This window comes from Haliaeetus albicilla, chromosome 7 (genome assembly GCF_947461875.1).
Source record: "Haliaeetus albicilla chromosome 7, bHalAlb1.1, whole genome shotgun sequence".
Lineage (NCBI taxonomy): Eukaryota > Metazoa > Chordata > Aves > Accipitriformes > Accipitridae > Haliaeetus > Haliaeetus albicilla.
The window spans coordinates 15,987,040-16,013,361 of record NC_091489.1 but is presented as its reverse complement, the minus strand read 5'-3'; the positions used below and the strand labels follow the sequence as shown (position 1 = coordinate 16,013,361).

General features: G+C 40.5%; 1 protein-coding gene across 1 annotated transcript in view; it reads left to right on the top strand.

Moving 5' to 3' along the window:
• The window catches only part of CNKSR3 (CNKSR family member 3), a 64,128-nt gene that overhangs the window by 10,630 nt on the left and 27,176 nt on the right, over window positions 1-26,322 (top strand). The window contains exon 2 of the mRNA XM_069787054.1: window positions 20,353-20,516. Within this exon, the coding sequence (XP_069643155.1) occupies window positions 20,353-20,516 (164 nt within the window). The remainder of the gene's footprint in view (window positions 1-20,352; window positions 20,517-26,322) is intronic.

Here is a 26,322-nt window from a genome sequence, read left to right as displayed (position 1 = left end):
GTCAGTTTGTATGCACGCTTACAAGTTTTGCTCAAATTAACATGGCTTGGTTGCTGCAGAATACTGAATGGACTGTGTGGTTTCTAACCCATGTATAACTGAGCATAATGCATGTAATTTTATTGTCCAGTGTCATCCTCAGTTTTCCAAGGATTAAGAGTGTTTTGAAATGATAGTTGGAAACTTAGTTAATTATCTCTTGTGGCTTTACTGAAATATATTTTGCTCTTTAATATTCCTCTCTGTCACTGGGTGTTCTCAAAAATCTGTTAACTTTTGAAAACTAGTTTTTTATTAATATCTAAAGTATTTTTCATTCTGTCTGCAGCATCCCCCTAGCAGTTTTGTTAGCCATATATGTGAGGGCCTTGCCTAGAGTTGCTTCTGGCACCTAGGAATTATGCACTCCCTGGAAGCTGCACCAATAAAGTTGTATTCTGTAACATCTTTCCAGAAAAACCTAAACCAAACAAACCCCAATTTAGCTTGAGATGCTGTGAGAAAGAAGCAAGTAGCCATCAATTGAATTGACTGACTTCCCTACAAATATCTGATGGTGCTTTGCTGTGCCTTAAAAGTATCAGACTTGTTTGGAGCTTCAGCAGAGGGTCAGAAATATCTTGTCGCTACCCTACTAAGAGAGTGGAATATCTGCTCATGCTCTTGCCTCTTCATAATCACAAAAAAAGTCTTTATGGGGATGTCAGATGGAGTGGCTGAGATAGATATTGGGCTCTTTCCTGCCCTCCTCTGCTCCACTTTATATCTAGGAAGGAGGTAGGGCTCCTGGTCAGGTTGATGGTATTTTGGACTTGCGTATGATTCAGACAGAGCCCTCGGTCAGCTTTGCCACTGTTGATCTTGGATGGCTTTGTCTTTCTTGCAGCTGGGGTGTTGCACTTGAACTCTGGTGAGGTCTCTGCTATTTTAGGAAGTAGCATCATCACTGCACACATAACTGGGGCTGTAAGATGACATGGAATAATGAAAATGTGTCAGGCAGCTAATTGTTTGAAGCAATTGCTTTAGGTATTTAAAGTAATTATAAAAATATGGGGAAGCTGAGAGATTTGGTGATTGACTGTGCAGTTGATAAAACTTGTTTTTTGACACAGTCTGTTCAAAGGAAGCTGAGATGCTTCAGTGATATGCTTTAAAACACCTATTGTATTGGGTGCCTCAAGGCAGGTCTCCGCTGTCACTGGGACAATGTTTATTGGCATGTTTTGCTGCTGCAAAATTTTGGTGGGTTTTTTTGTTTGTTTGTTGGTTTTTTTTTGTCTAGCTAGGAGTGCTGTTTCGGTCTTCTCCCCTCTCTGCTGTTGCCTTTATTACTTCAAATGTATGCTGGCTGCTTTCACTCTGAGAACTTTGTGGACAGGCCTTCCAGCCTTGCTCTGCACATCTTAGCATCACAAAATCATAGAATCATTTAGGTTGGAAAAGATCTTCCCTCATCTGTTCTTGGGAACTGAGTGGTTACTTTACCTGAACACCTTTAAGGTTTCTGATCCTTTTGACATTGCTGCAAAGCTCTACTCAAAGCTGTCAGCTGTGATGGCATCAACCTTCCCAGCCCTTTGCAAGTGAAGGACAATGGCTAGTGCAGTGAAATGATCACCTGTCCAGCGGGGTGGAGTGTCATTCCTTATCTTCTGTTCCTCTCTCTGTTTCAAGCTCCCTTTGGACAGGAGTTGGGATTTCTGTTCTTTGGTCTTGAGGCTCCTTGCATGTCCTGGCTCATGGAAGGGGCTCTGATGTGCTATATAAAATAATGCAAACAATAACTTTTAAGAAGCTAGAATTCCTGATGTAAATGTTGTGGGAATTTTTAACATGAAGTAATGTATGCATCCAAGTAATGACAGTGTCTCCTAGGATAATCCAGTAGTGACTCCTGGGGATCTGTCCTTGATGGGAAGAAGTATGTACCATCAGCATTTTTCTGTTTATGTCATTCAGCTTGCTATGACATATTAATGTGATTAGCAGGTGCTGATGGCTGGTGATTCTCATGTGCCTGTACTTGTGCCTCCCTGGTGACCGTGAGACTGTAAGGTGCTAGTCATAAATGTTTTGTAACAGTGTAGGAAGTTGTCATCTAAAAGGCTGGCTATCTGGCAACTATATCAGCTGTTGCCTTACAGCAACCTGCTCCCTGACTAGCTCATGGGTGTAACAGTAATCAGAGTGTTTGCAAGGGTGCATACACAAAGGAGAGGCAGATGTGAGTAATGGACCTTGCTGCAATCAGCCAAAACAGTTCCACATGGTGGTGTGAGAAGGCAGCCAAACCAAATTAAAGGGATCACACCATTTCTTCTTGGGAGCCAAGAGGCAGGCGGTTTTGCAATGTTCCCTCTTGTTTCCACTGTGGGAACAGGCATCAGAGTGTTAATTACCAGAGTTCAAGAAAAGGAGCTCTTGTGACTAATGAACTACTCCTTCAACTACAAATACCATGAAACTTTTAAAAGGCAAGCTCTTAATTGCATGTTTGTGATGAACGCCCTAGGGCAGGGGGTTGTTGGGCCATATTAACCACATAAAGTTGTCAAGCACAGAGGCTTCATGTGCTAGAGACACAAACAAGTAATGTAGAGTGTACTGTTACTGCTTTTAGAAAATGAAATTACTTTGTGCTTGATCTGTTGAAGGACGGTATTTATTTTTAGGGTCAGCAAAGGCTTTTTTTTTTTTCTTTTTTAACTTGATAAGGAGTATAAGAATTACTCTTACTGCAAAGATGTTGACCTATTTTCCCCACAGAAGAGGCCTCACCTATTAAAGTTGACAAGTCGTGGAGTCACCTTAGGAAGTATGCTTCAAAGGGGACAGTGCTTTTGTGTTGCCTGTAGTCACTGTGATTAATATTAATATTGCATGTGATTGAATTTTGTGCTCGTACTTGCTTCCATTTTATTTCTTTGGAAGAGTATTTATCTATGCTGTTGTGAAGAAGTTGTTAGCAACAGTAAAGGAGATGGGCAGAGTCTTGGTGATGGGATGTATGGGCTGATGGAAGTCCAACTCTGGATAAAGTGGGCTGAAGTTTTGATTTTTGTCTCTGAGTGTAATTGGTTAGTTGTTTTTTAAGTTGGGTTGTTGCTTTGCCAGGGAGCATTGCTGCGCAGTTTTCTCTAAAGGCTTCCTTTGCTGGAGGTTTCGGCATGGAGATGGAGAATGTGGCTGAGTGGGGGTCTGGCCTGTCCTCTCTGTCTCAAAACTCCCCAGACTTGGCCAGCTCCCCCTCTAGGAAGAGGGTGTGAGCTGCTGCTCTCAGCTGTGGTCTGCAAGTAAATGCATTTGTTTGGTTTCTGTGGCTCTCGTTCCAGCATCTTTCAGCAGGATTAGTGTGTGTGTGCGTGAGAGGGGGAAACAGTGGAAGTTTAGTGTCTGCAGACCAAGAGGTTGATGACAGTTTTATATCTATTGGAATTGAAAACCTTGGGAGTAAAAGAAACGTCTGTCTTATTTCACGTGAGCGGGGTGGGATGTCTAGAGTGAGTAACTTGGGGATAAGAAGACTTCTATGTTGCCCTGTTATTATATGCCCATAATGCTCTCCTGTGGATTGCTTGCTTTTGAGATACTGCTACTTCTCTCAATTTGAAATAAACCCTTAGATAGGAAAATAATGCAAAAAATTTGTGTGCTTACTGTAGTTGAAGCAGTGTGACTGTTTAAAGGTCAGTTAAATGGTCTCTGTTTGGTGAATTTCTCATGGAAATTTTCAGTAGTAATTTCTCCCTATCTTTTCTCTTGTGGCTGTATTCCCTTTTATTCCCAGTATTTTCCTGTTACGTGATCTTCTTTCCCAGGTGGTATTTTGTCACATCCTCACTGTCTCCTGGCTGTTTTATAACAGTTTTCAGAGGGTTTTGGGACTTTTTTCCTCAGTAACAAAGATGCTTATAGAAGTGACAAAGAACAGCAAATGTTTTGATGAATTGCTTTACCCCTTGGGTGGGGAGCCCTCATTCTTTTCTGGCTAATGGTAAGCAGAAGACAGGAGTACATGGTAGCCTCTGTGGCGACAGTTTGGAAATAAGTTGGTACTTCACAGTTTTCTGCTTACGGGTCTCCGTTACTTGTGCAGAGGGCACTACTGAAGCTGGTGGGTTTTCTGGAAGTTTTGGTAGAGAGCACACACAGGGATGGCGCTATCCTCTCAGTAGCAGTCTTGGTTTGGGGATGTGAAGCCAAGTCTGCATAAAGAGAGAGTATCTGTATGAGACACTGTTTCTTTGCTGCCATTTTGAAAACTTCTAAAAATCACTAATGCCTTTAATTAAGAAAAGAAACCCTCCTTTGCCTCACCCCTTCCCACCCCTTACCTTCCCCCACTGTTCCCCACACTCTGTAAGACCTAATGATTAACTTGGGTGTAAATAAGGTCACTACAGTGCCTGTAAGTGAAGAACAAAGATGAACAGTGATCAAACAGGCTTCCATAAATCACCGTCTTAAGTTCATTGCCACATAGTTAACAAATAGGAGTACTCTCAGGGGTCGAAGAGGATCAACCTGGTTGTATGTTCCCTCTCTCCTTATGAAGTAGCACACTGAAGTATTAATTCTGAATTTACATTTCCAAATACATCCTTGGGCACAGTGAGGAATTACTTATGATCTGGAAGTTTGAAAATTTGATCACTAGCTGGAGATTGCTACACAGTACTAACCATGAGGCAGATCAAGTTCCAGAAGTCCAAGCTGTGGAAATAAGCTCTAGCTTGAAGAGGGTATTTGATCTCTTTAGGTAGCTTGGAAATAAGGCTCTGTAATACTTGAGATAAAGTATGCACCCAGGAGAGAGGCTGCTCAGGCAGCTTTAAGTTGGTTAAAACAAATAACTGTATTTGAATAAAACTTATGATATTTCTAGATCAAATTTATCTTTTTATCTTTTTATTATGTATTATCCATTTACTATTATTTATTATCTATTTAATGTATCTTTTCTGGATCAAGTGTATCTTTTATTAGTGGGCAAACTGCTTCTAAGTGTCCATGCCTTTCAGTTTCACACAGTCTTTATACCCATCAGATGGCACTTTAAAAAAAATAATGCAACTTTTAAATTAAAGATGGGAAAGGGAGAGGGGGAGAAAAAATAAATTGTAAACTTTTAAAGGAATTTTGTAACCTCTTATGTGTTTTGAATTCATAGCTCTAGTAAGTCTGTTCTGTGATTAAGGTAATTATAATTCCTTTGACAGATCAGCAGAATGGGAGAGCATACCATATTTCAGTTTTGCTCTGGGAAGTTACGTTGAAGACAAGATAAGTATTTGTTAGAATAAAGTGGCTACACTTCTTCCAAATCTGTATTTCAAGGACCAGCAAAGCTTTGAGAATTTTACAGTGCTCATAAAATATAGCTTAGTTCTTCTTTCTACCCCATTCTTCTCTTCAAGTATGTTAGTCACGGAGCTACATAAAGCACTCAGTTTCACATGAAACTTTGCATTTATTACTTCTCATTATTTCTACTCTTTCTACAGATTTGCAAAAAACACTGAAGTTTGTAATGGCTGGTAGTAGACAGCATAAAACCTCTGAGCGCCCACTGGATGTTAGAATTTTTTTTTTTTTGTAAACTTAATGCTACTTGAAAGGTAAATAGAGGAGCAGAAGAAAAATAAGAAATGAATGTATAGGTGACCCTAGAAATAGAAATTGCGGAGGGGACCATATTGGATTTAAAAACCAGGTGCAATCATTTTTGCACCCACTGTTTTTTAGGACAGTATTTGCATCTGTTTGTTTCTAGCCTGGTTTTCACCTGTTTCAGAGACTTGGGGATTGATTTCATTCTTTGTGATTAACTACTGTGTTAAGAATAAGTGCAGTTATCCCTCCCCTGCTCTTGCAGTTTCTCTCGTGTGTCTTTGTAACCCGGGCTAGGTACATTACATTGAAGAGTTTTTTGTCTGTGTGATTTTATTGTTAACGGGTATCTCCTGTTGTTGGTGTCAAACTAAATAGCTGTATCCTTGTGACTGTGTACTTGAGGTAGCTAAAGCAGGATCTACATTCAGGAAACTGCATTATGCTCTGAATCATCAACATCAGTGTACAAGAAGTACCTGTGGGGTTGGTTTGTTTATTTATAAAAAGAGCAATTAAGAAAAGTGGGGAAGAGCAACTGGATTTGCTGGGAAGCAGGATCACAAACCTATCATAGTGATGCAAAATTTAGTAGGTGACATTTTGGTCACTGCTCTTAACCTACAGTTCTGCTGCTGTGTTATTTTTGGTGCTTAAAGTAATATTACAGGTTCAGGATCAGGGCCTCATTGTAAAAGACTGCATGCAATCTCCCACATACACACATGTACACACGTAGTGTGCTCCCCAAGGACTGAATTGTGTCAGACATTAAGAATGCAAACCATTTATGGGATTTTCATCCCTTCATGCATCTGTTTTGCAAACACAAACTCAAAGCCTTAAGAGGAGATTGTCCACTTAATAGTCTCTCAGAAGTAGGGCTGTGAAGCGATTAGTTTATCACTTTCACAAATGTTAACTATTTAGTCTTATTTAAAATCTGATTTAGACAATTTTCCCCCTTGGTTACTGTACAGCTGTAGGTGTGGCTGATGTGAAATTTGATATAACTGAAATTGAAAGTAGTAGTATTTGGGATGAGGGAGAACTATGGTCCTTACAAGGTGGATCAGCCACTGGGTTAACAGATATTTTCTTCGTGAGTGGCTTGTCAGTCTTTAGAAGGTATCTGCCCGTTTTTGCTGTGTATAAGGGTTACCTTTCTCTACAAGTTCCTGTCCTTTCAGCTGTTGAATTTGTGCTTAATGGAGATGAGCATGGGAATGGTGATTATTTTTTTTTAATTGATTATTGATTAATTTGTTTTGTATGAAAGCCAACCGTAATGAAAAAAGTTAACATACAAAGAAAAAGATATTTTGCTAAAACAAGCTTTGAAAGTAACATTGCTCTTTTTTAAAAAAAAAAAAAAAAGAATGGATAGTGGCATAGCAAAAAACTCAGTATGAGGAAAAGTTGACTATACATAAGAAATCAGCAATGCTAGGTAGACAAAGAGTTGTTAAATGCATGAGAATAATGAACTGAAGAAGCATTGCTTTGAAGTGTCAGTAGGCAAAAAATAATTCAGGTAGAAATACATGTGGCTGTATTTTACTGTGGTTAACTCTCTGTGAAGCAGAAACATTTCCTCATAAAGACAGCTTTGAATTTTTGACACCTTGAAGTTTCATCTTGTGATGGCACTGATGTAAACTGTGTGTTACTGGGAATGCATTGACATTACAATTGAAATTACAAGACGTTATAAGGGGAATAGCTCATTAAATTGTCCAGGAGTGCTCCCGTGTCTGGTGCTGTTGTGAAAATTGTTTTTAAATTTGGTTGTGAATTACTTTCAAGTATAGTAATAACAAAGTTAGGTGAGTTAGAAAAGTACAGTGATAGGGACCTACCTCTTGGTAAGTTTAACTTCATATGTCTGCTTCTTGGAAAACTGGAGCAAGGAGATGTGAGGGATGGTGTGAAACCTGCCAAACAACATACCCCTAGGTAAGAAGTGAAATGTTGCTTTGCTTTAAGCAATACTATACAAAATGACTGATGGTAATAACATCTGGATCCCAGAAGGCCAGTCGGACCAGCACCCTGGGACACTGATGTGACACAGCATAGCCAGTCTTGAACACTTAGGCAGTAAATGCACTTGGTGTGTCTTGAATATTTTGTATCTGGGGATATTGTGAGAGCAGCGTCATTCAGGAGGGATTTTATTGTTATGTCAAGTACTGACAGTACAGAGACCACCTCCATCGATGTACCATCTTCTCCTCCCTGCCCGCCTCCCCCACCCCAGCAAATACTTAGAGGGGCAAATAGGATTGTCAGCTATACCTTGTAGGACCATGTATTAATGTGCTAGCTGTGCAGTCCTCAACCCCACACTGCGCTGTATTCCTCACTGTCTTCTATGTTTTGTGGCATTCACTGCCTCTTGTCCAACATCCATCCCATTCATTAAGCCAAGTACTGTCCTGCGACATCTCTCTGGTTCCTCCTATATGGCACCTACACAGTATATTTCCCAACCCTGTGCCTCACATGGTGTCATTTGCTGCCAGGTGGTACAGTAGTGTCTCAGGGATGGTGTATGTTGGTCCACAACACAGAGCTTGTCCAGCCTGCTATGTGCAGCATTTCTCTGGTGCACTTGTGTGCCTCCCAGAGGATGCTCAGACACAGGCAGAGCACCTGATGGGGCCCCTCATCACCTCTACTTTGGCACTCTGTCACTTTTGCTATGGATAGGACCTTTAATGTTTTCTGGCAAGGGGGTGGTAGTATGGTGCGGGTGGGAAAGAAGGGGATCAGGGATGTTGGAGAGAGGAGTGGGATGGACAATGAGAAGAATGAGACTAGAGAGGTGGTCTTCAGCCATACAACATGATTTACAGACTGTATCCTAATTCTGTAATTTCCACAGCTTCCAGAGTCTTTGCCTCTGGGGACTTAAATGATTCCATATTCCTGCTATGGATTAAGCTGCAATATGTATTTCCCTAGAACAATAAAACAAAATTAATTTTTTTTCCATTAAAAAAACCCCAAACTGGTTCCCGTAATCTTGTGCATGACTCCACAACTAGCATGGAGACTATTTTAGGTTCAGTGTTATTGTACTTCCGTAAGTGAAATGGTAAAGTGTTTTAAAGGCTTGTTGTGAGTAGAAGTTCTCCTGTAAAAAAGTGTGTGTTAGAATAGTGGTATAAAAAAGATACCACCCAACAAATTCAGCATGGTTGTGTGAGTTGGAAAACTCCGGGAAACGTATTTCTCTGTGGCTGCATTGACTTAGTGAAAACATCTGTATCTGTTAGTAGCAGAAATAAGATTTCTTTTGGGCTTGTCTTTGGAGCTGTTAATGGGAGTGAGGAAATACACCTCTTTAAGTGGGGTCCACAGCCGGTCCAGTGAGGAGCAGTGTCGGGGGTCTGAGGATGTACAAGTCAGGTCTCTGACAGATGAGTTCTGCTGGGCATAGTTGTGCCATATTCTGCTGTTTGTCTCCCATCCCCCTGCAACTTTCTGCCCTTGTTCTCTGCAGTAATTCTGCATCAAAGATGGCAGACGAGGATGTGTCCTACATATTTTCCCAATTTACAGCCCATTGTACTAGCTGAAGCTGCTGCTGCTGTTGAGCTTATAAAGATGCCATTGCAGTGGTTGAGGCACAGGTCTCCGTGCAGCTTGCCTTCTACTGTCAAGATGTTGATGTTAAGTGGCTGGGACAAACCTGTCTCTGGTGGTACGGGGGAGCTTTTCCTCACTTTTATCCAAAGTGAGTTGGCAGTAACCAGCTATGTGTCTCTGTGTGCTGCCTGGGATGCATTGAAATGAATTCTGAGGTCATGTTGTCCTCCTGCGTGTGGCCTCCTTACTGAGAGAGTGAGTCAGGGTGTTGGACCAGCCTGAAGATGAAATGGTAATTGGTCTCCTACCTCAGTTCTTGTTGCCACCTAGCTGCAGAAGAGACAAATGCTGTGGTATGCCCATGGGTGGTTCGTTTCTGAGGTAGTCATCCCATATGCTCTATACAGGAGAGGGCATGTGATGAAGTGGATTGACTCCCTACAAATCCTAGCACTGTATGGAGGGAGGGACAAAGATCTTGTCTCTAGATGCTTCTCAGCTGCAGTTTTCAGTGGCCAGATACCACTCTGCTTTCATTCCTGCCAAAACCTGGCTGTGCCTAGGCAAAGGCGTTATTTGCATCAATGGAACAAACAGTTAACTTTTCAGTGAGAGGGAAAAACAGACCTACCTTGACTACAGAAGCTGCAAATTTCTGTTTGAGTAGAATTAAAACATATTGGCCAGCATATCTTAAAGTGTACTTAGTATGAAGAAAAAGGCTTAGTGGGGTGAGAAAAAGGAATACTGGAATCATCTGGTTTTCTCTGCTTTTTACTTTTGATTTAACTACTTGCTTTTATTTTCTGCTGGAGAGACTTGGTGGTTCTATGAGCCCATGTGCATTGGGAAACAACTTCTGAGCATCCAAGAGGAGTGAGATTTTTCAAGCCCAGGGTAGAACAGAGTCCCCATATTTAAACTTTAGTGAAAGTTTCATTGTCAGGATTTTGACACAGTACGCGAGGAAGATGCTTTATGTCCTTAATAGCTTGTAGGACACATAAATTTGTCCTGGTGTATGTGGAGCAGTTCTAGACTCATTGCTCGAGTGGAATTATTGAAGCCACTCTACACTAGTGTAACAAAGTAGCTACCGTCTCTTGATGCCCTGTTTAAGCAACACTTTTTAATAGTTACAGATGTCAGTTGCAAGCCACAAAAAAAGAAGAGAATTTTCTAGGGTGTAGGAAAGAGCTGGCAGTGGTTTTAGACCTTTTAAATCCTGTTCCGTCTTTTTCACCACAGCCATTTAGTCATTTTTCTTGCCTCCCCTAATGCATGCATGTGACATTAAAGTCATATTGAGTGCTTATTCTTTTACCATGCTAAAAGCTCCATATTTGCTGACACTGCCAGTTATGTCTTCGCCAGCAAAATGTTTTTATTAGATTGTAGCAAACACTAGGGTATGTTCACTGGACACGATGGCTGTCAAAAGAGTTTGAATGAATTAGTTCAAGAGCAATCTTTTTTAGTAACAATTAGATGTGAATTTTTCTGCCATTGCAGTAGTCTAGTACAGTATGTAGAGCCAAGCTCTGTCGGTTTAAAATAATTTTTCTGGGGGGGATAAGTTGATTGCTAGATACAATGGTAAAAGCTTAGGGTGAAAAGAATAACAAAATCTGGGTCATACTTGCTGGAAGTGCTTCTGTGTCAGTAGAGAGCCATTCTAAACCCATTTAATTACACCTATTTTAAATGCAACCAACAGAAAAATAGGCACAGCTTTTGCATGTGTTAATATATTGGGCAAAGAGATGTTTTCTTGTTTCAGTTTGGAGTTTATAGTAGTTCTTAGGTGCTACTTGAGCAATAAATGTTGATTAAATAAAAGTGCCTTGTTACAGGTTTATTTGGTTCATGTTGCCTTGCTCATGCTGCAGTATTCCCAGGGGATGAACGTGACTTGCATCTTGCCACAAGTAGGATATTGTTTTTACTGTGAAGTCAGGGAGGATGTTGTCAGCAGTGTCCCTGAAGACATCTTGTGGTATTGGCTAGGAAGCTATTTGGGCTTGTCTGCCTAGGGCAGGTGTGTTCTCTATTTTAATGAGTTTTGCATGCATTTGCTAAATGTTGGCTTTCATCGCATGTTCTGTTGAAACTTAGAGTGCCAGGTCTATCTGCAAAGAACATATGGATATGCTCTGCTTCCATCTCATTTATTTAGTTTGCCAAACAAATCTGTTAAAGCATGGAAAGATTGCTTTTGCCAAGCGTAGCTGGTCAGTGAGTGATGTAGATGATTCTTAAAAGAGAAAACTAAAGCATGACTGTTGTATTGTGTGAAGCTACTTTATCACATGGAAGTTAATCCCTGATGCAGACAGAGAATGTACACCAAAGTCAGCAGGAAAAAAAACGTTGTGCATTAGTTTTCTTCTTTTTTTCATCTTTCTCTGGTCAGCAGTCCTGTTCTGGTAGTGGCTGGGATTAGTGAAGAGTTACAGCTGAAATGCTGCCAGCAAGACACCATGCTGCCAGGTGTTTGAGGTCTCGAATATAAGCCCTTGTTTGTGGTTCTTATTATTCCTTCTTGGAAACCCTTTTTCCCAAGATGGGTGTATGGGGTGACATGGCAGAGTCTGGCTGCCTGGGGCTGTGTGGTAAGCCCTGAACAAGGATGTCTCTTATCTCTTCCCTCTTCCTTCCAGGTTAGTCAAAATATCAACCCTAGAAACCAAATAATACTTAATGGCCCAATGTTCAGAGGTGGAGTCCATGTTCTCTCAAAGTGGATGGCATTAGAGGGTGTGATGTCAGCAAAGCCCCACTAGGTTATGGCCGAGTACCTGCAGTAGGGGCCCACACCTGTGCACAGCTGTCCAGTCCAGCTCTGTGGGTGAAAAACATCACTACATGTGTATTCTGACCCACCTGCCTTCAAATTGGTGGAATGTAATACAATAGATTTTTGGGGTTTTTTTCTGGTTTGTTTTATTGGTTTTTTTTTTGGTGTTGGTTTTTTTTGTTTGTTTGTTTCCTGGTATACTCTACTTTTTCATGTCTAGAGGGAATGCCCTGTCAAATTGAAAAAGGCTTTAATTTCTGTCTCTCTGTCATTGTGGCAGTGATCTATTTTTCAGTGTAGTAAAGGGTGATTGGAACTATGTCTTCATGCTTGTATCTCTTTATAAAAGAGATATCTTTCTGGTTAAACCTGTATGTCACTATCCTGTGTCCTGTTTTTTGTTTTTGTTTTTTTTTTTTTTTTCCTTAGAAATGTGGCATGCCAGCACAATTCACTTTTCAATTTCTATAGCATTACATTTTAATTTTGCCTTTAACTTGAAGCCTTAAAGCTATGTCATCGTCATACTAGGAAACCCCTTATGGAAAATAGTAGAAATACATTTCTCTTCCCCCACCCTGATTTTTTCTATGAGTTCCCTGAAAAAGAGCTATAAAAAAGAAAGAAAACTCAACTTCTGAGTTTTAGCTGAAATGCTTTTGGAGTTAAATACCATTAACTTTTCTTTTATTATAGAATTGCTTTTATCTCAGTTTTTTGTATGCTACCACTCACTCATGTCAAATATATTTTTTTGCAGTCCTGAGGTAAGTTCACTCATTGTCAACTGAAGGTACAATTTCTAAATTAATTCACTCTTGCAATTTCCCACTCACTGTTAACATCTCAAACTGGATTACAACCCACAAGAGCAGCTGTGTGATTCACTGTGATCTATTTCTTAGTATTACTAGGGTCTATTTTTGCTGTGGTTTTTTTACTAGTCTGTAAAAGCTTTGATTTATATCTTTGGTACAAACTGATATCCCAATTCAGTATTGGTGTTTAGCCTTTTCCTTCATTACCCTCCCTCCCTGCCTTCTATATCTCTACATAGAGTTTTTGTATTTTTGGGAAAATCTCTTGTCACTGTTACTGTAAATACTAACACCAATAGTAGCTTTCACTAGTGAAGACAGAACAACTTTCTTAAGTCTTAGGATAAAAGTAATTAGAAGGAAGCTGCCATCTACATTTTAGTGCTGTGTGTGGCACAACTGTGGAAGTCCTGTGTCCTGTGCCGTCTAGCTCAGTGTCTCATTCTGAATGTTTGCCAAAAAGGGATACGTTAACGAGGACTGTAGGAAAAATGGCATATCGTGTGTTTCCTTCTGTAGGCTTCCTAAAGCCTTTAACCATTTCTGTTTGAGTCTTTCAGAGTCAGACATGACTTCTGTGGCATTTTTTTTCATGAACCTTTTCACCTTCCCCTGAACCCGTATGGATGTTGAACATTCATTGCATACTGCTGTGTGAAGAATCACTCTTTTATTGCTTGTTCGGACCTGTTACATTAGCTTCATTGGCTCTCCCTAATTCCTCTATTGGAAGAAATGATGCATTATCAGTGCTCCTTCTGTTTTTCTATGCCACTTCTGGCTTTATAAGCCTTTATTGTGTCTTCCTCCCTACAATCTTTTCTTCTGTGAAGACTCCACTCTTACTTACTCCATGTCTCCTTAGTTTCCTGAAAATATTTTGTGAGGAAGATCTGAGTGGTTTTTTCTGGCCTTTGTAGCGAGAGGTCTTGCTTTGCAAACCTGTTGGAGCTCCAGGAAGGGTTCAGCAAGCATGTGGACAAAAGCTATTTTGACTCTTCCTTAACATACTTCATGATTTACTCTGTGAAGTGTTGAAGCTTATAGTTGTCCTCAAATTTACAGTATGGAATATGATAATGGGTACTGCTGGAATGGTCTCAATCCATGGCTTTGTGGGAAGGACTGGTAAAAAGTGTAGCACAGCGGAAGGCCTGTCAATCTGAGATTGCATCTATATGGAGCAGCTAAAGGTTAAACATAGTCTTCATAGCCCTTGTGGTCAGCATGGTTTACAACCCAAATTTACGCAGCAGTTCTTTTATTACAAGGCAAAGCTTTCAGTTTTGCATTCAAAAGAAGCTAAGGGATTTATGGATGGATTTGAATGGAATGAATGGATTTATTTTGAGGTAGTGTGAACGCATGTGTATGTAGTCTGTTTTTCCAGGCTAAATATGTTAGTTGGAAATACTGAAAATAGGAACATGTTGCAAAAGGCTCTCTGTGCAACTGTCAGTCAGAGGAGATTACAAAGGGGACAGTAAAGCACTCATTATCAGAGTGGAAGGCTTCACCCTTTCCCTCTGTCCTGCTGTGACCTTCATGAGAGAGCTGCCCTTTGCATCCCTGCTGGCAGGCAGAGGCCAGCAATTTGTCTGGTTCTATCCTTATACAAAGCGGGGGGCAGACAAGAAACTTCCGTATGGTTCGGGCTGTCCTAGGCAATGCCTGTCCTCAGCAAAGCTAGACCTGGTGCCTGGTGAGGCACCAGGCTGTCCCTGCTTGGTTAGGATGCAGGTGATTAAACAGAAATGTGGAGGAGTTGCTTACCTCTTGACTATTGACTACCTGAGGAGAACTTATTTTATAAATAAGCTGGTTTATGCAGGAGACATTTTGTGATGCTGATAATAAGCAGCTCTTGCTCTTCAATTCTGTGTTTGGGTTTTTTTTTTTTGTTTGTTTTTAAAGTGAATGAAACTTCAGATGGTGGCGGTGTTATGAGTGATTGTGAAACTACTCGAATTAAAAAAATTGAATGAGGAAGTTTTTTAACCTTTGTGCACTAGATAGTTTGCCACGAAAAAATAAAAGCCTTCAAGAGATCTTTGAATTACTAAGGCCTTTGAGCCCTTTTCTGGCCCCTATAAGTGGCTTTCACCAACTGACAACTAAACTTTTGTTTGAAAACTTATGGAAAGATAAAATACTAAAATGATCATGATAGCTAAGAAACAATTGGGCATGTGGATCCTAGAAAGTCAGTTCTTACCTAAGCTCAAATTATTACTGAATTAAGTTTCCACTGAATGCTCTAGATTTATTTTTTTTATCATCCTTTTAAAGGACTTTGAATTGCTTTGTTAAAGTCATCCCTGGCTCTGTTTGTCTGTAACACTGCAGGAGGAGAATGGCACCCCTGGTGTTACAGTGCAACAACCTTCGCACTGTGTTCTATATTAAAAAAACCCCTGCGTTTGTTTTCTTTCTCCTTGAACTTTTCAATTTGTTATTTTTCACCCTGTACCTGTCCTACTGAGCTGCTTTAGCTTCTCACAGCTGTCTTGCAGACCCTTTGTCCTTATTTTCGTTTGCCTTCTCAGGTGCTTGTTCACCCACTTACGAAGTAGCTCTTTTCTCTTTCTAGAGTTCATTTGCTGCCTTGATTCCCTCCTGCTTTTTCTTTTATTAATTTCTTCCAGTCCTGGAAACAGATGGAGGAAATGAAGGGAGGAAGCTATCACAATAACGGTTGTAAAATGATATGGAATATAAATGATCGTCTAATGGCACATACCATGGGGTATGTCAAAGATTCTCCTAGAATTGATGATCTTTTAAAGCTTGGGAGGATGGATTGAAGTTGGTGTGTGCAAGGAGTCTTTACAGACTAAAAGTGGCAACTGAATAGACCTTGAAGGGGAGACCAGAATAAGAGTGACTTTCTTAGGTGGGAAGGTCAGATTCTTACAACATTTAAATGGGTGTTTCTTAAGGTGATGAAGCAAAAAAGGCTTTGGCAGTCCCCGCTAGCCAGCTGTCCAAGCGAGCCCATCAACAGGTTGGGGGCTATAGTTGAACCTCGGTGCTACCCTGAGACACCAGGTGCTGCCAGTCTGTTAGAGTCGCCCAACAGAGAAAAGGTGAGTACATGTTCATAATAAGGCTGTACTTCCTTAGGACAGTGAGCAAAGACCCCCATGGTGGTGCTATGTGAAGGAGAAGGTCTGGTACTTATGAGTTCTTCCTCTGTTCAAGTGGCTTGTGCTCCTCCTGCTTCCTTGTGTCAGCTTCAGCATTTTCTTTTCAAGTTCCTGAACTAATGGTAAATGATCCCTGTCACGTTCCAGTTCCCCCTCCCTGTTCCTTCCACAGTTCCATGCTCTATGTCCCCTTCCCCTTCCTCGCTCCCCTCCCAACCCCCTCCCCGTTGGAGTATATAGGCTCTGTGGTCTCTCACAAGAAGAGAGTGAGGAAGAGTGGGATGGTGGGAGGAAAGAAGAGGTGGCAAGTCAGCTGGTTTTTGGACCTGTTAACTGTTTTTATTGCTTTATGGTAGGTAAATTGTTTGGTAATGTGCAGCACAAAAGTTGAGCAAAAAGCATGAAACTATTTAATAACTCTACTTATAAAGCACACTTCTCTAGTACTTTGAGAGTCAGATATGCCATTGCTGAATGGCTGATATCCATCAACTGTAGAAATGCTAATTCTCTCTGAATAGTAAACTGATAGTTATGGCTTAGACCCAAGCCTCCCCCTTAACCCCCTCAAAGTTGTTTTTTTTTCCCTCAATTCTTATTCAAAATAACTTTCTTAATCTTGGAAACAGACTGAGATTGGTATCAGTGCAAATCTGTAAGTGTAAGTCCTGTCCTAATGTTTTTGCATGAATGCAAGGTATTGAATGTCTTCTGGGGTGCTTTGCGTGGTGATGAAAGGTTATTTTAGACAGAAAAGTCTAGACAGTTCTTAGGATCTGTTGCACATCTCTACACCTGCCAGAATTTGGGAGGGAGGTTTGTTCGAGTTACGCTGCAGTTCCTCAGAAGGGATTTCATTATATGAGTAATGCTAATTAGACAGTCGTGTGTGTGTCCCTATCCTGTTCTGCAACACCCCCCCATCACTGCTACTTTTGTTGTAAAATTTGGGTAACATTCTGTAATTGCTATTTCTATTTCCATCTTCCCTCATGATGTGTATGTAGGAAGGATGTTCTCTTTTTGTGCATGGTTTTTATATATGTGCAAGGAATAATATAAAGATTTCTCACAGGCATTTGAGACAAATGCTTTTTAAATACACTTTGAGCATAAAAATAAATAGATTAGACTTCAGAGGGGCTTTTCAGTGGGTAAAGGAAATAAACACATATCTTTTCCAATGTCAGAGCCTTAACTGTATTTTTTTGAAAATAGAGAAAACAATTTTCTTGCTTGAACCTGCTAATATTGCACAGTTGAAAATGACCTGGCATGTAAGAAAGCATCTTTCTGAGTAATGTAGACTGCTTTTTATAGTTTTTAAGTTGTGTAAGTTTCTCAGAAATATCCAAACTTTGCTAATGGTCAATACAAAGTCTACGTGAGGCTCTGAAGTTCACAGAAAAAATACATAGAAGGAACTGAGATGTTCGAAAGAAGGAAGAAATGAGCAATTCATTTAGATTACCAGTGGCGTTTGAATGCTGACTTTTAAAACTTTACTTAAATATTATTTTGTTTATTTGATTGAACAGCCCTGAGTCCTGTTTTCCTCCCTTTTCCTTTCCCTCTTGGAGAAATAGGAATTTTTTTGGTTTGCATATGATGTTTAAACATTTCATTCATATGATGGAAAATTAAACAATAGGCTGTAAATGTGGTTGCAATCTCAATTAAAATGTTTAAGATTTTTCCATACGTTTCTTAGTAAAAATAACAATGCTAATGCTAGTAAGCTCATCTTAAACCATTAGTGAATGCTTGCCATGAGTGTGTGGGTCTGTCTTCACTTCCTGCTTTGCATAGTTTTGGTCACTTAATCTTAAATACCTTTTTAGCTGAGCGGCTGTGCCTCTGTGTTGACTGTTTTGAATTATCTTTTGTGTGATTTTGTAATATTTTGTTTTATAAAATGTAGTCTTATGGTGTGATTGTGGAAGTATTGTTTTTAAGGACTCTTATGAAAAAAATATTTTGGAGGTAGCTGTTCAAGTTGTAGTAGACCTTCAAGAACAGACAAACATTAATTAAAAAAAGCAAGCACAGACAAGCTGAAAGCCATAGTTGTATTTCTTGGGGGAGATATATACATTTGTGAGTCTCATGTTTTAGCATAGAATGAAGATCTATAAAGTTAAGTCACCACACTGAAAGGATAGTAGGCAAAAGCAACACTGCATCCAAAACCCTTAAATAAAAACTTCATTGCATGCTGAATAGTGTTTTATTTTAGGTGTTTGTGTAATTTGTAATGGAAACTATGGGCTTACAATGGCAAATGGTGGGAAACAGTGGTCTGCAAGACAGCATTAAAAATTGGGAATGCCAAATATGTGTGCTGTATGTCAGCCTTGGTTGAGAATTTGTTTTGAAAAAATAAATTGTTAAACAATGAAGGCCAGATCTTTTTATTATTTTTCCTGGGAAAAGAGTTTGTATAGCCTAAGGGAGAATTTGGTGCCTGTGGGAAAGAGAACACTGGGCTCAATTTTCAAAATTTATGCGGCCTTGCCAAGACAGATGGGAAGAAACAAGAGTGCCCCCCAAACAACTGTAGCCCTGGGAGACTCTGCTCATCTTGCATGCAGGTTTTCCCATTCATAATTATGCTTAAAAATCAAGCTGTGCACACTGGTAGCTTTGTACGTGGAGGAGTCAAGCTTGTTCAGCCAGATTTTGATGTACTACAATAATTAAGCTTCCCGAGTCATGGAAAGAGGTCACTGTTAAGTGCCAGGGTGCTTGTCCTTCCTAATTCCTGAGTGAGCATTATAAAGGCAAGTGATGTGTTTTAAGCAAGGTTGTACCTTGGAGAGTCCATGATCTACAGATCTGCTGTGACCAGACACTGCAAGGCAGCAGTGACTGCTCATGCTGCTGTTACGAAATGAGTATGTTTCACGTGACTCCTAGAACCCCCCCTTGTGATTTGTCTCAAATGTTTTCTTGGCAGTAGGATGTGCCAGGAGTGCTTGTTTTCCAGGCTGCTACTGTGGTTCCATGAGTGGAACTGAGTGCTGGTCTTCTGGCTCTTGTTTCCTTGTAGTTCAGGATGCTGTTCGTGTTTCTCATCTGCAGCATTCGACATCCTGTCCATCTCAATGGCTTCCTTTCGAGCCAGCGTAGTGGATAAACATCCTTTATACAGCTAAAGGTTCAATGTTTTTAAAACGGAAGGGTCAAACAATGTAGCTGTTGTGGATGCTACAAAGTAGATGTCAAACCTTTAATCTGAATTTTTGCTTGTGGACTACTTTCAGTGAAGGTGGTGTATTTCTACAAAATTTATTTAATTGGATCTGTTTCTTTTTCTCTAGTCAATGTGTTGAAGTGGAACAGGGCATCAAGAGCACTGCATCATCTTTAAAATAACACATCCATCCAAATTTTTTCCCCAGGTTGTTGCTGCTCACAGGATCTTTAAGAACAGAGGAAATGAGCAGAATAGACAAGAAAACAGGATTAACACATGAAGTTTAGTTAAATTAAAAAAAAAAATGAAACCCAGAAATCCTTTCTGTAACCACTGGGGAAAAGATACTGTAGAGAACAGCATCATGGAATCACAATTTAAAGTGAGGATTTTGAGGATGTTGCTGGGGCAGAATACTCTATTTTAAAAATACCTCATAGATACAAAAGCGAATTAGATTTCTTATTCGTGTGTGCCATTAATCCTTAGCAAGGGGAAGGAATGGCTGATTCAGGAAGCTGCAGGGTCTCATAAATCAAGGGAATAATGAGACTTGAGCCAAACTTCATTTTGATTGCTTTGCCTTTGATTGTTCCATTTTCCTCTCATCATTCATTCAGTCCTTTTATATAAAAATGGATGGGGAACTGTGGGTTTTTGTGCTTTTGTTTGTTTGTTTAACTAGGCCTTGGGGAAGATCTTTGTTCTTGCCTTGTTGTATTCCTTTTTTTGGTCAGTTGTTATTTTTTATTGTTGTTGTTTTGGTTGCCCTTCAGGGTTTTAGGTTACCCTGATAGCTGAGTCTACGTGTGCTCTCTGATATCTTTGCCTATGCAGACACCAAAGGGACATTCTTAACTGCTGAGCTTGATCCACAAGGAGCAGGAGGGTTGTGCATTCTCTTAGGTGACCCAAAGACCCACATAGCCTGTGTGCTCTGTTTCTGTGCCCCCGTGGTACAACTTCAGTTGCGCTGCAAGTTTCTTTCATAATTTGGCATCGTGTATTGTATGAACTTGCAATTTATGCCTTTTGCAGGGTTTGTTTTTTGTTGTGTGGGGGTTTTTTTTGGTGTGTGGTTTAGTTTGTGTGGGGTTTTTTGTTTGTTTGTTTTTAATCAGGAGGAAGGGGAAGAAAAGATAGAAATTTATAATCGCATCCCTTTCTCTCTCTTTTGTGTTTTGGTAGGCCTGGATGATTGCCTGCAGCAGTATGTCCATAAATTTGAACGGGAGAAGATAAATGGTGAACAGCTGTTACAGATTTCTCACCAGGACCTTGAAGACTTGGGTGTCTCACGGATTGGACACCAGGAGCTGGTTCTAGAGGCTGTGGATCTCCTGTGTGCACTGGTTAGTTAAGTGGTGAACAGACGCGCAAAGAATTTCTTAAAGTGCTCTTTTGGGTGAATAACTAAGGCGAGTCTGATAAAACAGAATACCCATGTCTCTGGCTTTCTGTTACACATTTACACATCGCTGTAAAAGAAAACAGTAAGAATTTGTTTAATTCTCGCAAGTTTTGTGTTACTACCACTTTAACTTTTTCCTGATAAGAGGCAAGGCTAAATCGTTTGGTTGCACTTCTAAAGAAAGAAGTTGTCTGAGTAGCATTGTTAGATCTTGTGGCTTTTGTTAGTGAACAGGGTGATTAAAATGGCTATTGAGTAGAGTGAATTTGTCATAGAAGATAGAAGATGTACTGTTGAAATGACAGCTGCTGCTAATGGTTCCTCACATCAGTTGAAATGGGTTTAGGACAATTCTGTAGTCTACGTACAAAGTGAAGAAAATGTTCTTGAAATGAGGAATGTTTTGCTAACTCAGTTACAGTCGAGTTCAACTCGCATTGGATTCAGAACTTAAGCTGTTCCTCTGTCTTAGTCCTGATATATAACTGTACAGATACTTTTAAAACAAACACACTCTGAAAAGAATAAATATATTTTGGATTGTTTTGCTAGTGCAGGCTTTATTTAAAAGCTGTAGTTTGGACACAGTCTTGAAGACGTGTTTGATGTAATGCAGCATATGGGTGCCAGAGGTATATATGATTACATCAGGGAGAAGGGGTGGGAAAGGCTGCCCAATGATCCCTCGGCCAGCACTGGCCCGCTTTCCCTTCATTAGGCAAGACTTGCAGCACTGAGCATACTCTCCTTAAAATGGAGAGTCTTTATTGCCTGTGTGATGTGTGTGCTTTATTTGCTGCAGAGAGGTGCTACAGGGATCATTTGTTCTCCTTAACCAGGAGCAAACTGGATAGCCTATACTGAAAGAAGTGTATTTAATGAAATGACTTCATACAATCTGAAATCTTTCCCAAAGTGTTGCTCTTATATTTGAAAAATGTTTTATTTCCTCTTCAGTATTTGACCTATCAAAAATTTTTAACATTTAACTTGAAAATCTATTAGAAGAACATAATTAGCCTGAAATGCAGTTCACGTTGCGGGAAGGGATAATCTGTCAGGCAAGTGAAGGTGTCTGGTGAGTTAGTAAATGTACATGTGCTGTATCCAGTCTGGACTCAAGTAATGGATGTGGCAACCCCCAAAGGCACTTTTTTTCCTTCTTTTTAAAATATTAGAATAAAATGAACAAAGCTGGATGACTGCCAGAACCTAAAGCTGTGTTCTATCTCCTATAATTTCCTTCTAATTTCCTTTGTAGACAAAAGTTTTGACCTCACACTCATTTCTGGAAATCCGTTGTGAAATGCAGCTCAAGCTAGAGCATTATGCATTAGAGTTCACATATTGCAGCTGAAATGTCCTTCTTCCCTTTTAAGAGGTGGAGGAAGAATTCCTGTGTTTTAGGTATACCCTTTGTCACCTTGATGCCTCTTGCCTTGAGTTTTTAGGTTTGTTGTAGAAAACCACTGCTGATTCCCTGCCCCCCCCCTCCTCCCCCCCGAGGGAATGGTGTGTTTTAAGTTCTAGTGACAGCCAATTTTTTATTTTGCTGTGTCTTCTTTTTGTGTGGAAGAATAAAGGTTTCCCTATTCCACTTCTATGAGTTCTTTGAAAGTGGGTCTGTGTATTGATATCACTTAGTGGATGGTTTTTTTTGTGTGTGTATATATAGTGATATTTCCCTAACTTTTGGGGCCTTGAATTAAAAAGTAATGGAACTGTTTTGGGATTTTTTTTTTCCCTCTTCCCCCCATGTTTTTAGCTTACACTGTGGAAATGTGTCATTGCCTGGGCCAGACTGAGGACAGGCTTTGAAAGTTGTTGTTCTTGGGGGGGTGGGGTGGGGGGTGGAGGGAAGGGCTGAGGGCGGGGGTTTGGTGGTACAAACCTTTTTTCCAGCTTCAGCAGATCAGTTGTAAAAATACAGTGTGAAGGTAGATGACCAAATACACCTTTTTTTTTTTTTTTTTTTTAAAGATTTTATAGGGGTAGAGCCCTCTTTGGCAGCTACATTGCCAAGCTGAAAATATGTCTGCAAGTTATGGTGTTTGCTGCAGCAGTAAGTGAACTCTAGAACCAGTATCGCTGAAAGAGAAATGAATGCATCTTTCTCTGCTGCTGTGGTGCTGTGGCAGTGTTCTCTGATCTCCTTCTAGCAGTGGCTGAAGGGACAACAAAGCTGCAGCTGAAGAGGCAGTGGGAAAGGGTGTGGACAGGGATAAAAAGTGAAGGTTTCCTGTGGGCACATGTTTCTGTTGCTCTTGAGCTGGTCTAATAGACTTTTTGAACAGGTGTTGAAGACTTATTTAAGAAATTTAGAGGACATAGCAAAGAAACTGAATTCCCCAGAGGGGAAAAAACCCATCAACTTGAGTGCATCTATCTTCTTGTTGATGACAATATTTACTTGGGGGAGAAAAGGGAGGGGAGGAAGACATTTCTTAGTTGACTGAAGTATTTGGGGGAGGGGGGAACAAACATACATAAATATGCTTTTTAAACTTGTGCAAGATGACAAAAGCAGGGGCAGGGATCCAGAAAATAAGCTTTCTCAGCCAAGTAATTGGGACAAAAAGCGTCTAGAGTGGTGGTGAAAACAGAATACTTCCCATTCCCTGATGAGTAGACTAGCCTGTTTGGACTTAATAACAATGCAAGTATTAACAGGAAGCTATATGCAAATATTTTGACTTTTAATGTGTTCTTTGGATTAGATTTCTGAATCTTTACCTATGTTGTATGATGGGAGAGTTTCAAAGCAAAAAAGCAGCTGATTTTTCTTGAGGTTAGAATGAAGAGATACTAGTTTTAAGCAATCTGAAAAAAAACGAAACCACAAAACAAAAAGAACATAGTTTTTAGCATTGCGCCTTTTGATAATTTCACTGGTAGTAATGTTCTGCCAGCATATTTGCAGTGCAACAAAATGTAACATCATAACATAAAATAGAACATGCATACATGAAGACTTATCCTTTGTGGCTAATCTTTGTCAAAAGCGCCATGTTTATGCACCACCTCATAAGATTTCAGTTTTCTAGAGGTCTCAACTTAGATTTAGTGCTGTTTATTAGGAAATTTGGGACTCCAAAGGATTCTTCAGGATGCATTTCTGGTAAAAGGGAGAGAGCAAGAATGGGTGACTGTGACAGTACCTTGTGTTAACTCTAGTGTTTATATAGGCATGCAGTGAGTTGGATCAGCTTTTGAGAAGGCATTCTGGTTTTCTTCGTTTTTTTTTTTTTTTTTTTTTTTTTTTTCTCCCCAGAGCTGGTTTTCAGTTGGATCAGCCAGCAGATCCAGCTCATTACACTGTGGCATGTGAACATGGCTGTGAAGGGGAAGGTAATGCTGCCCCTGGGCAGCAGCAGAGCTCTGAATCAGCCCAAGTCAGCTCTGACACAACTGCTGTGCTCTTTTGACTTCAGTTAGCCACACTTTTTTTTTTAATTTTACATTGCCTGCCTGACCATGAGCAATTATTTGGTCAGTGTAATTTTTCTCATTAAATGTAATGGAGTTTAGAAAGAGTGCGTTCCTGTGTGCATGCGCACTCCAGTGCACGTGTGTGTGCTGTCTCTTGCTCCAGCCCTGTGTGTGGCTCCCCAGGTTAATGAGTAACAACCTGGGAATGTTTGATATAGGGTGCTCTTGACTGCTGGCTTCAGCCTGTGTTTTGATGAAAGCACCTTTGATGTTTTAAATCAGGAGCGATAGGAAAATGTAACGTTTTTTGGTTCACGAGCAACATCTAAAACCTTTTGGTTGCATAAATAATACTGTTAAATATTGTAGCCTCAGTCCTGTAGAAATATTTTTAAAAAAGCCTGCTAAGTTTTGCACTTCAACTGTGTGTTGCTGTGAAGGCTCTTTGGTGTGCTGCCATGCTATCAACATTCTTATCTGTCCTGAACTGGGGCTATAGCTCCATGACAAGTTAAATTAATCCAAGTCAGCTGCTGCCTCCTTTCTTTCTTGTCCTCTGATTAGTAATCTTTTGTGCTTGCATTCACCTGACCCTGAGGTGGTGTGTTGTGATGACCCTGTGTTCTGGGGAAGTTCATCCCTCTGGGCTGATCGGTAGTTGGAGAATTCGGTCGCCTGTACTGAAGAGTTGCGTGCTCCCTGTTGTGCTGGATAGGCACAGTGCTTAGCCAGGACTTTTCCTAGAGCACAAACTGCTGGTTTAGATACCTCAGGTGCACTCTGTAGAGTGTCTAGGGGAAGCTGTAGGAAAGCTTAATGCAGTGACTGGAGAGCTTGGCTGTGATGTGCTCTTGATAGGCTGTTGGGGAAACCAGTTGCAGTCATAAGCTGGAGCCCCTGTATCTCTAGAGGCAACACCTGTGTTGCTGAAGTCCACCTCAAAACTGAGAACTACTTAACAAAATTATTTAAAAACTAGCCGAACTGGAAAAGTCAGTCTGGACTGACCTGCTGTATAAATAAGGTGAAAGAGGTGTGATAAGGAGTGTGTGAATGTTTTAGGACCAAAGCCAAAATCTGACCTGGTATATCAACATGTGTCTTAAATGCTGGGGCCATCTCTAATCACAGACACCCACAGGTGGTGGGCACAATTTTTGCAACTGAATGACAGAAAGAAAAACCTGAAATATATGAAGACTCCCTGAAGTTCTGACCAGAGTGAATAGGTGGTTATACCCCTGTACAGAAAAAAATCTTTTGTATTTTCTGCCCCTTTATGGAAGAAGGGGTCAGGGTCCTCGAATTCTACTTTTAAAGGAGGAGATTTCAGGCACATGGCTACTTTCAAATTCTTGTGGTCACAGGAACTTACCGCACATCCAGACCTGTTGATGAAAAAGTATTCCTCCAAAAATAGACTAATATGCAATGTCCTGTGAGGAGGAGAAAACTACTGCAAGAAATGCATCTGAATGATGCTCTTGGTTTGTGGTGGGGTTTTTTTTTGGTTTTGTTTTTTTTTCCTCCTAAAATTAAAAGGTGGCAAGTTCACACATGATGGTGTGTGAGTACTTTAACATTGTTTGGTAATCCAAATCTTTCCCTCTCTGTCATCCTGGAAAATTTAAGGATAACCTTTGCTGTTGCAACAGTGGCATTTTTTAAATGGGATATATCCTCTCAACCCCTACTCCTGGCTGGACTTTAAGGGTACTTCCTTGCCAAGAGCCCTCAGGGGGAGGAGGGAGGCCCTTGTGTAACTTACACCCATTGGGATCTTGTCCATAGGAAGTGGTAGGTATTTTAAAGGTAGCTGAGTAGCTGAAACCTCTCCTTACACTGCTTTGTTTCTTTGGGGTGAAGGTTCTGTTTAATCTTTTGTAAATGACTTAATCTAAGATATTCCAGCTTGTCTTATGGATGCTTGACTGTGGAGGGAATAGACCCACAAGCCAGCAGTGTGCCCTGGTAGCAAAGAAGTCTGCAGCATCCTGGGCTGCATTAATGGGAGCATGGCCAGGAGAGGGAGGGAAGTGATTATTGCCCTTTACTCGGCCCTCATTAGTCTACATGTGCCCCTGTGCCCAAGTACAGGAAAGACAAACCAGAGCAAGCTCAGTGGAGGACTACCAGGTTGGTCAGGGCTGGAGTACTCACCTGTGAGGAGAGGCTGAGGGACTAGGACTTCTTCAGCCTGGGAAGAGACGGCTTCAGGGAGGCCTAACAGCAGGTCCCTAGCACCTACAGTGGGGGGCAAGATGGTTGGCAGGATGACAGACCTGGGCTGTTTGTGGTGGTGCATGGCAGAAGGATGA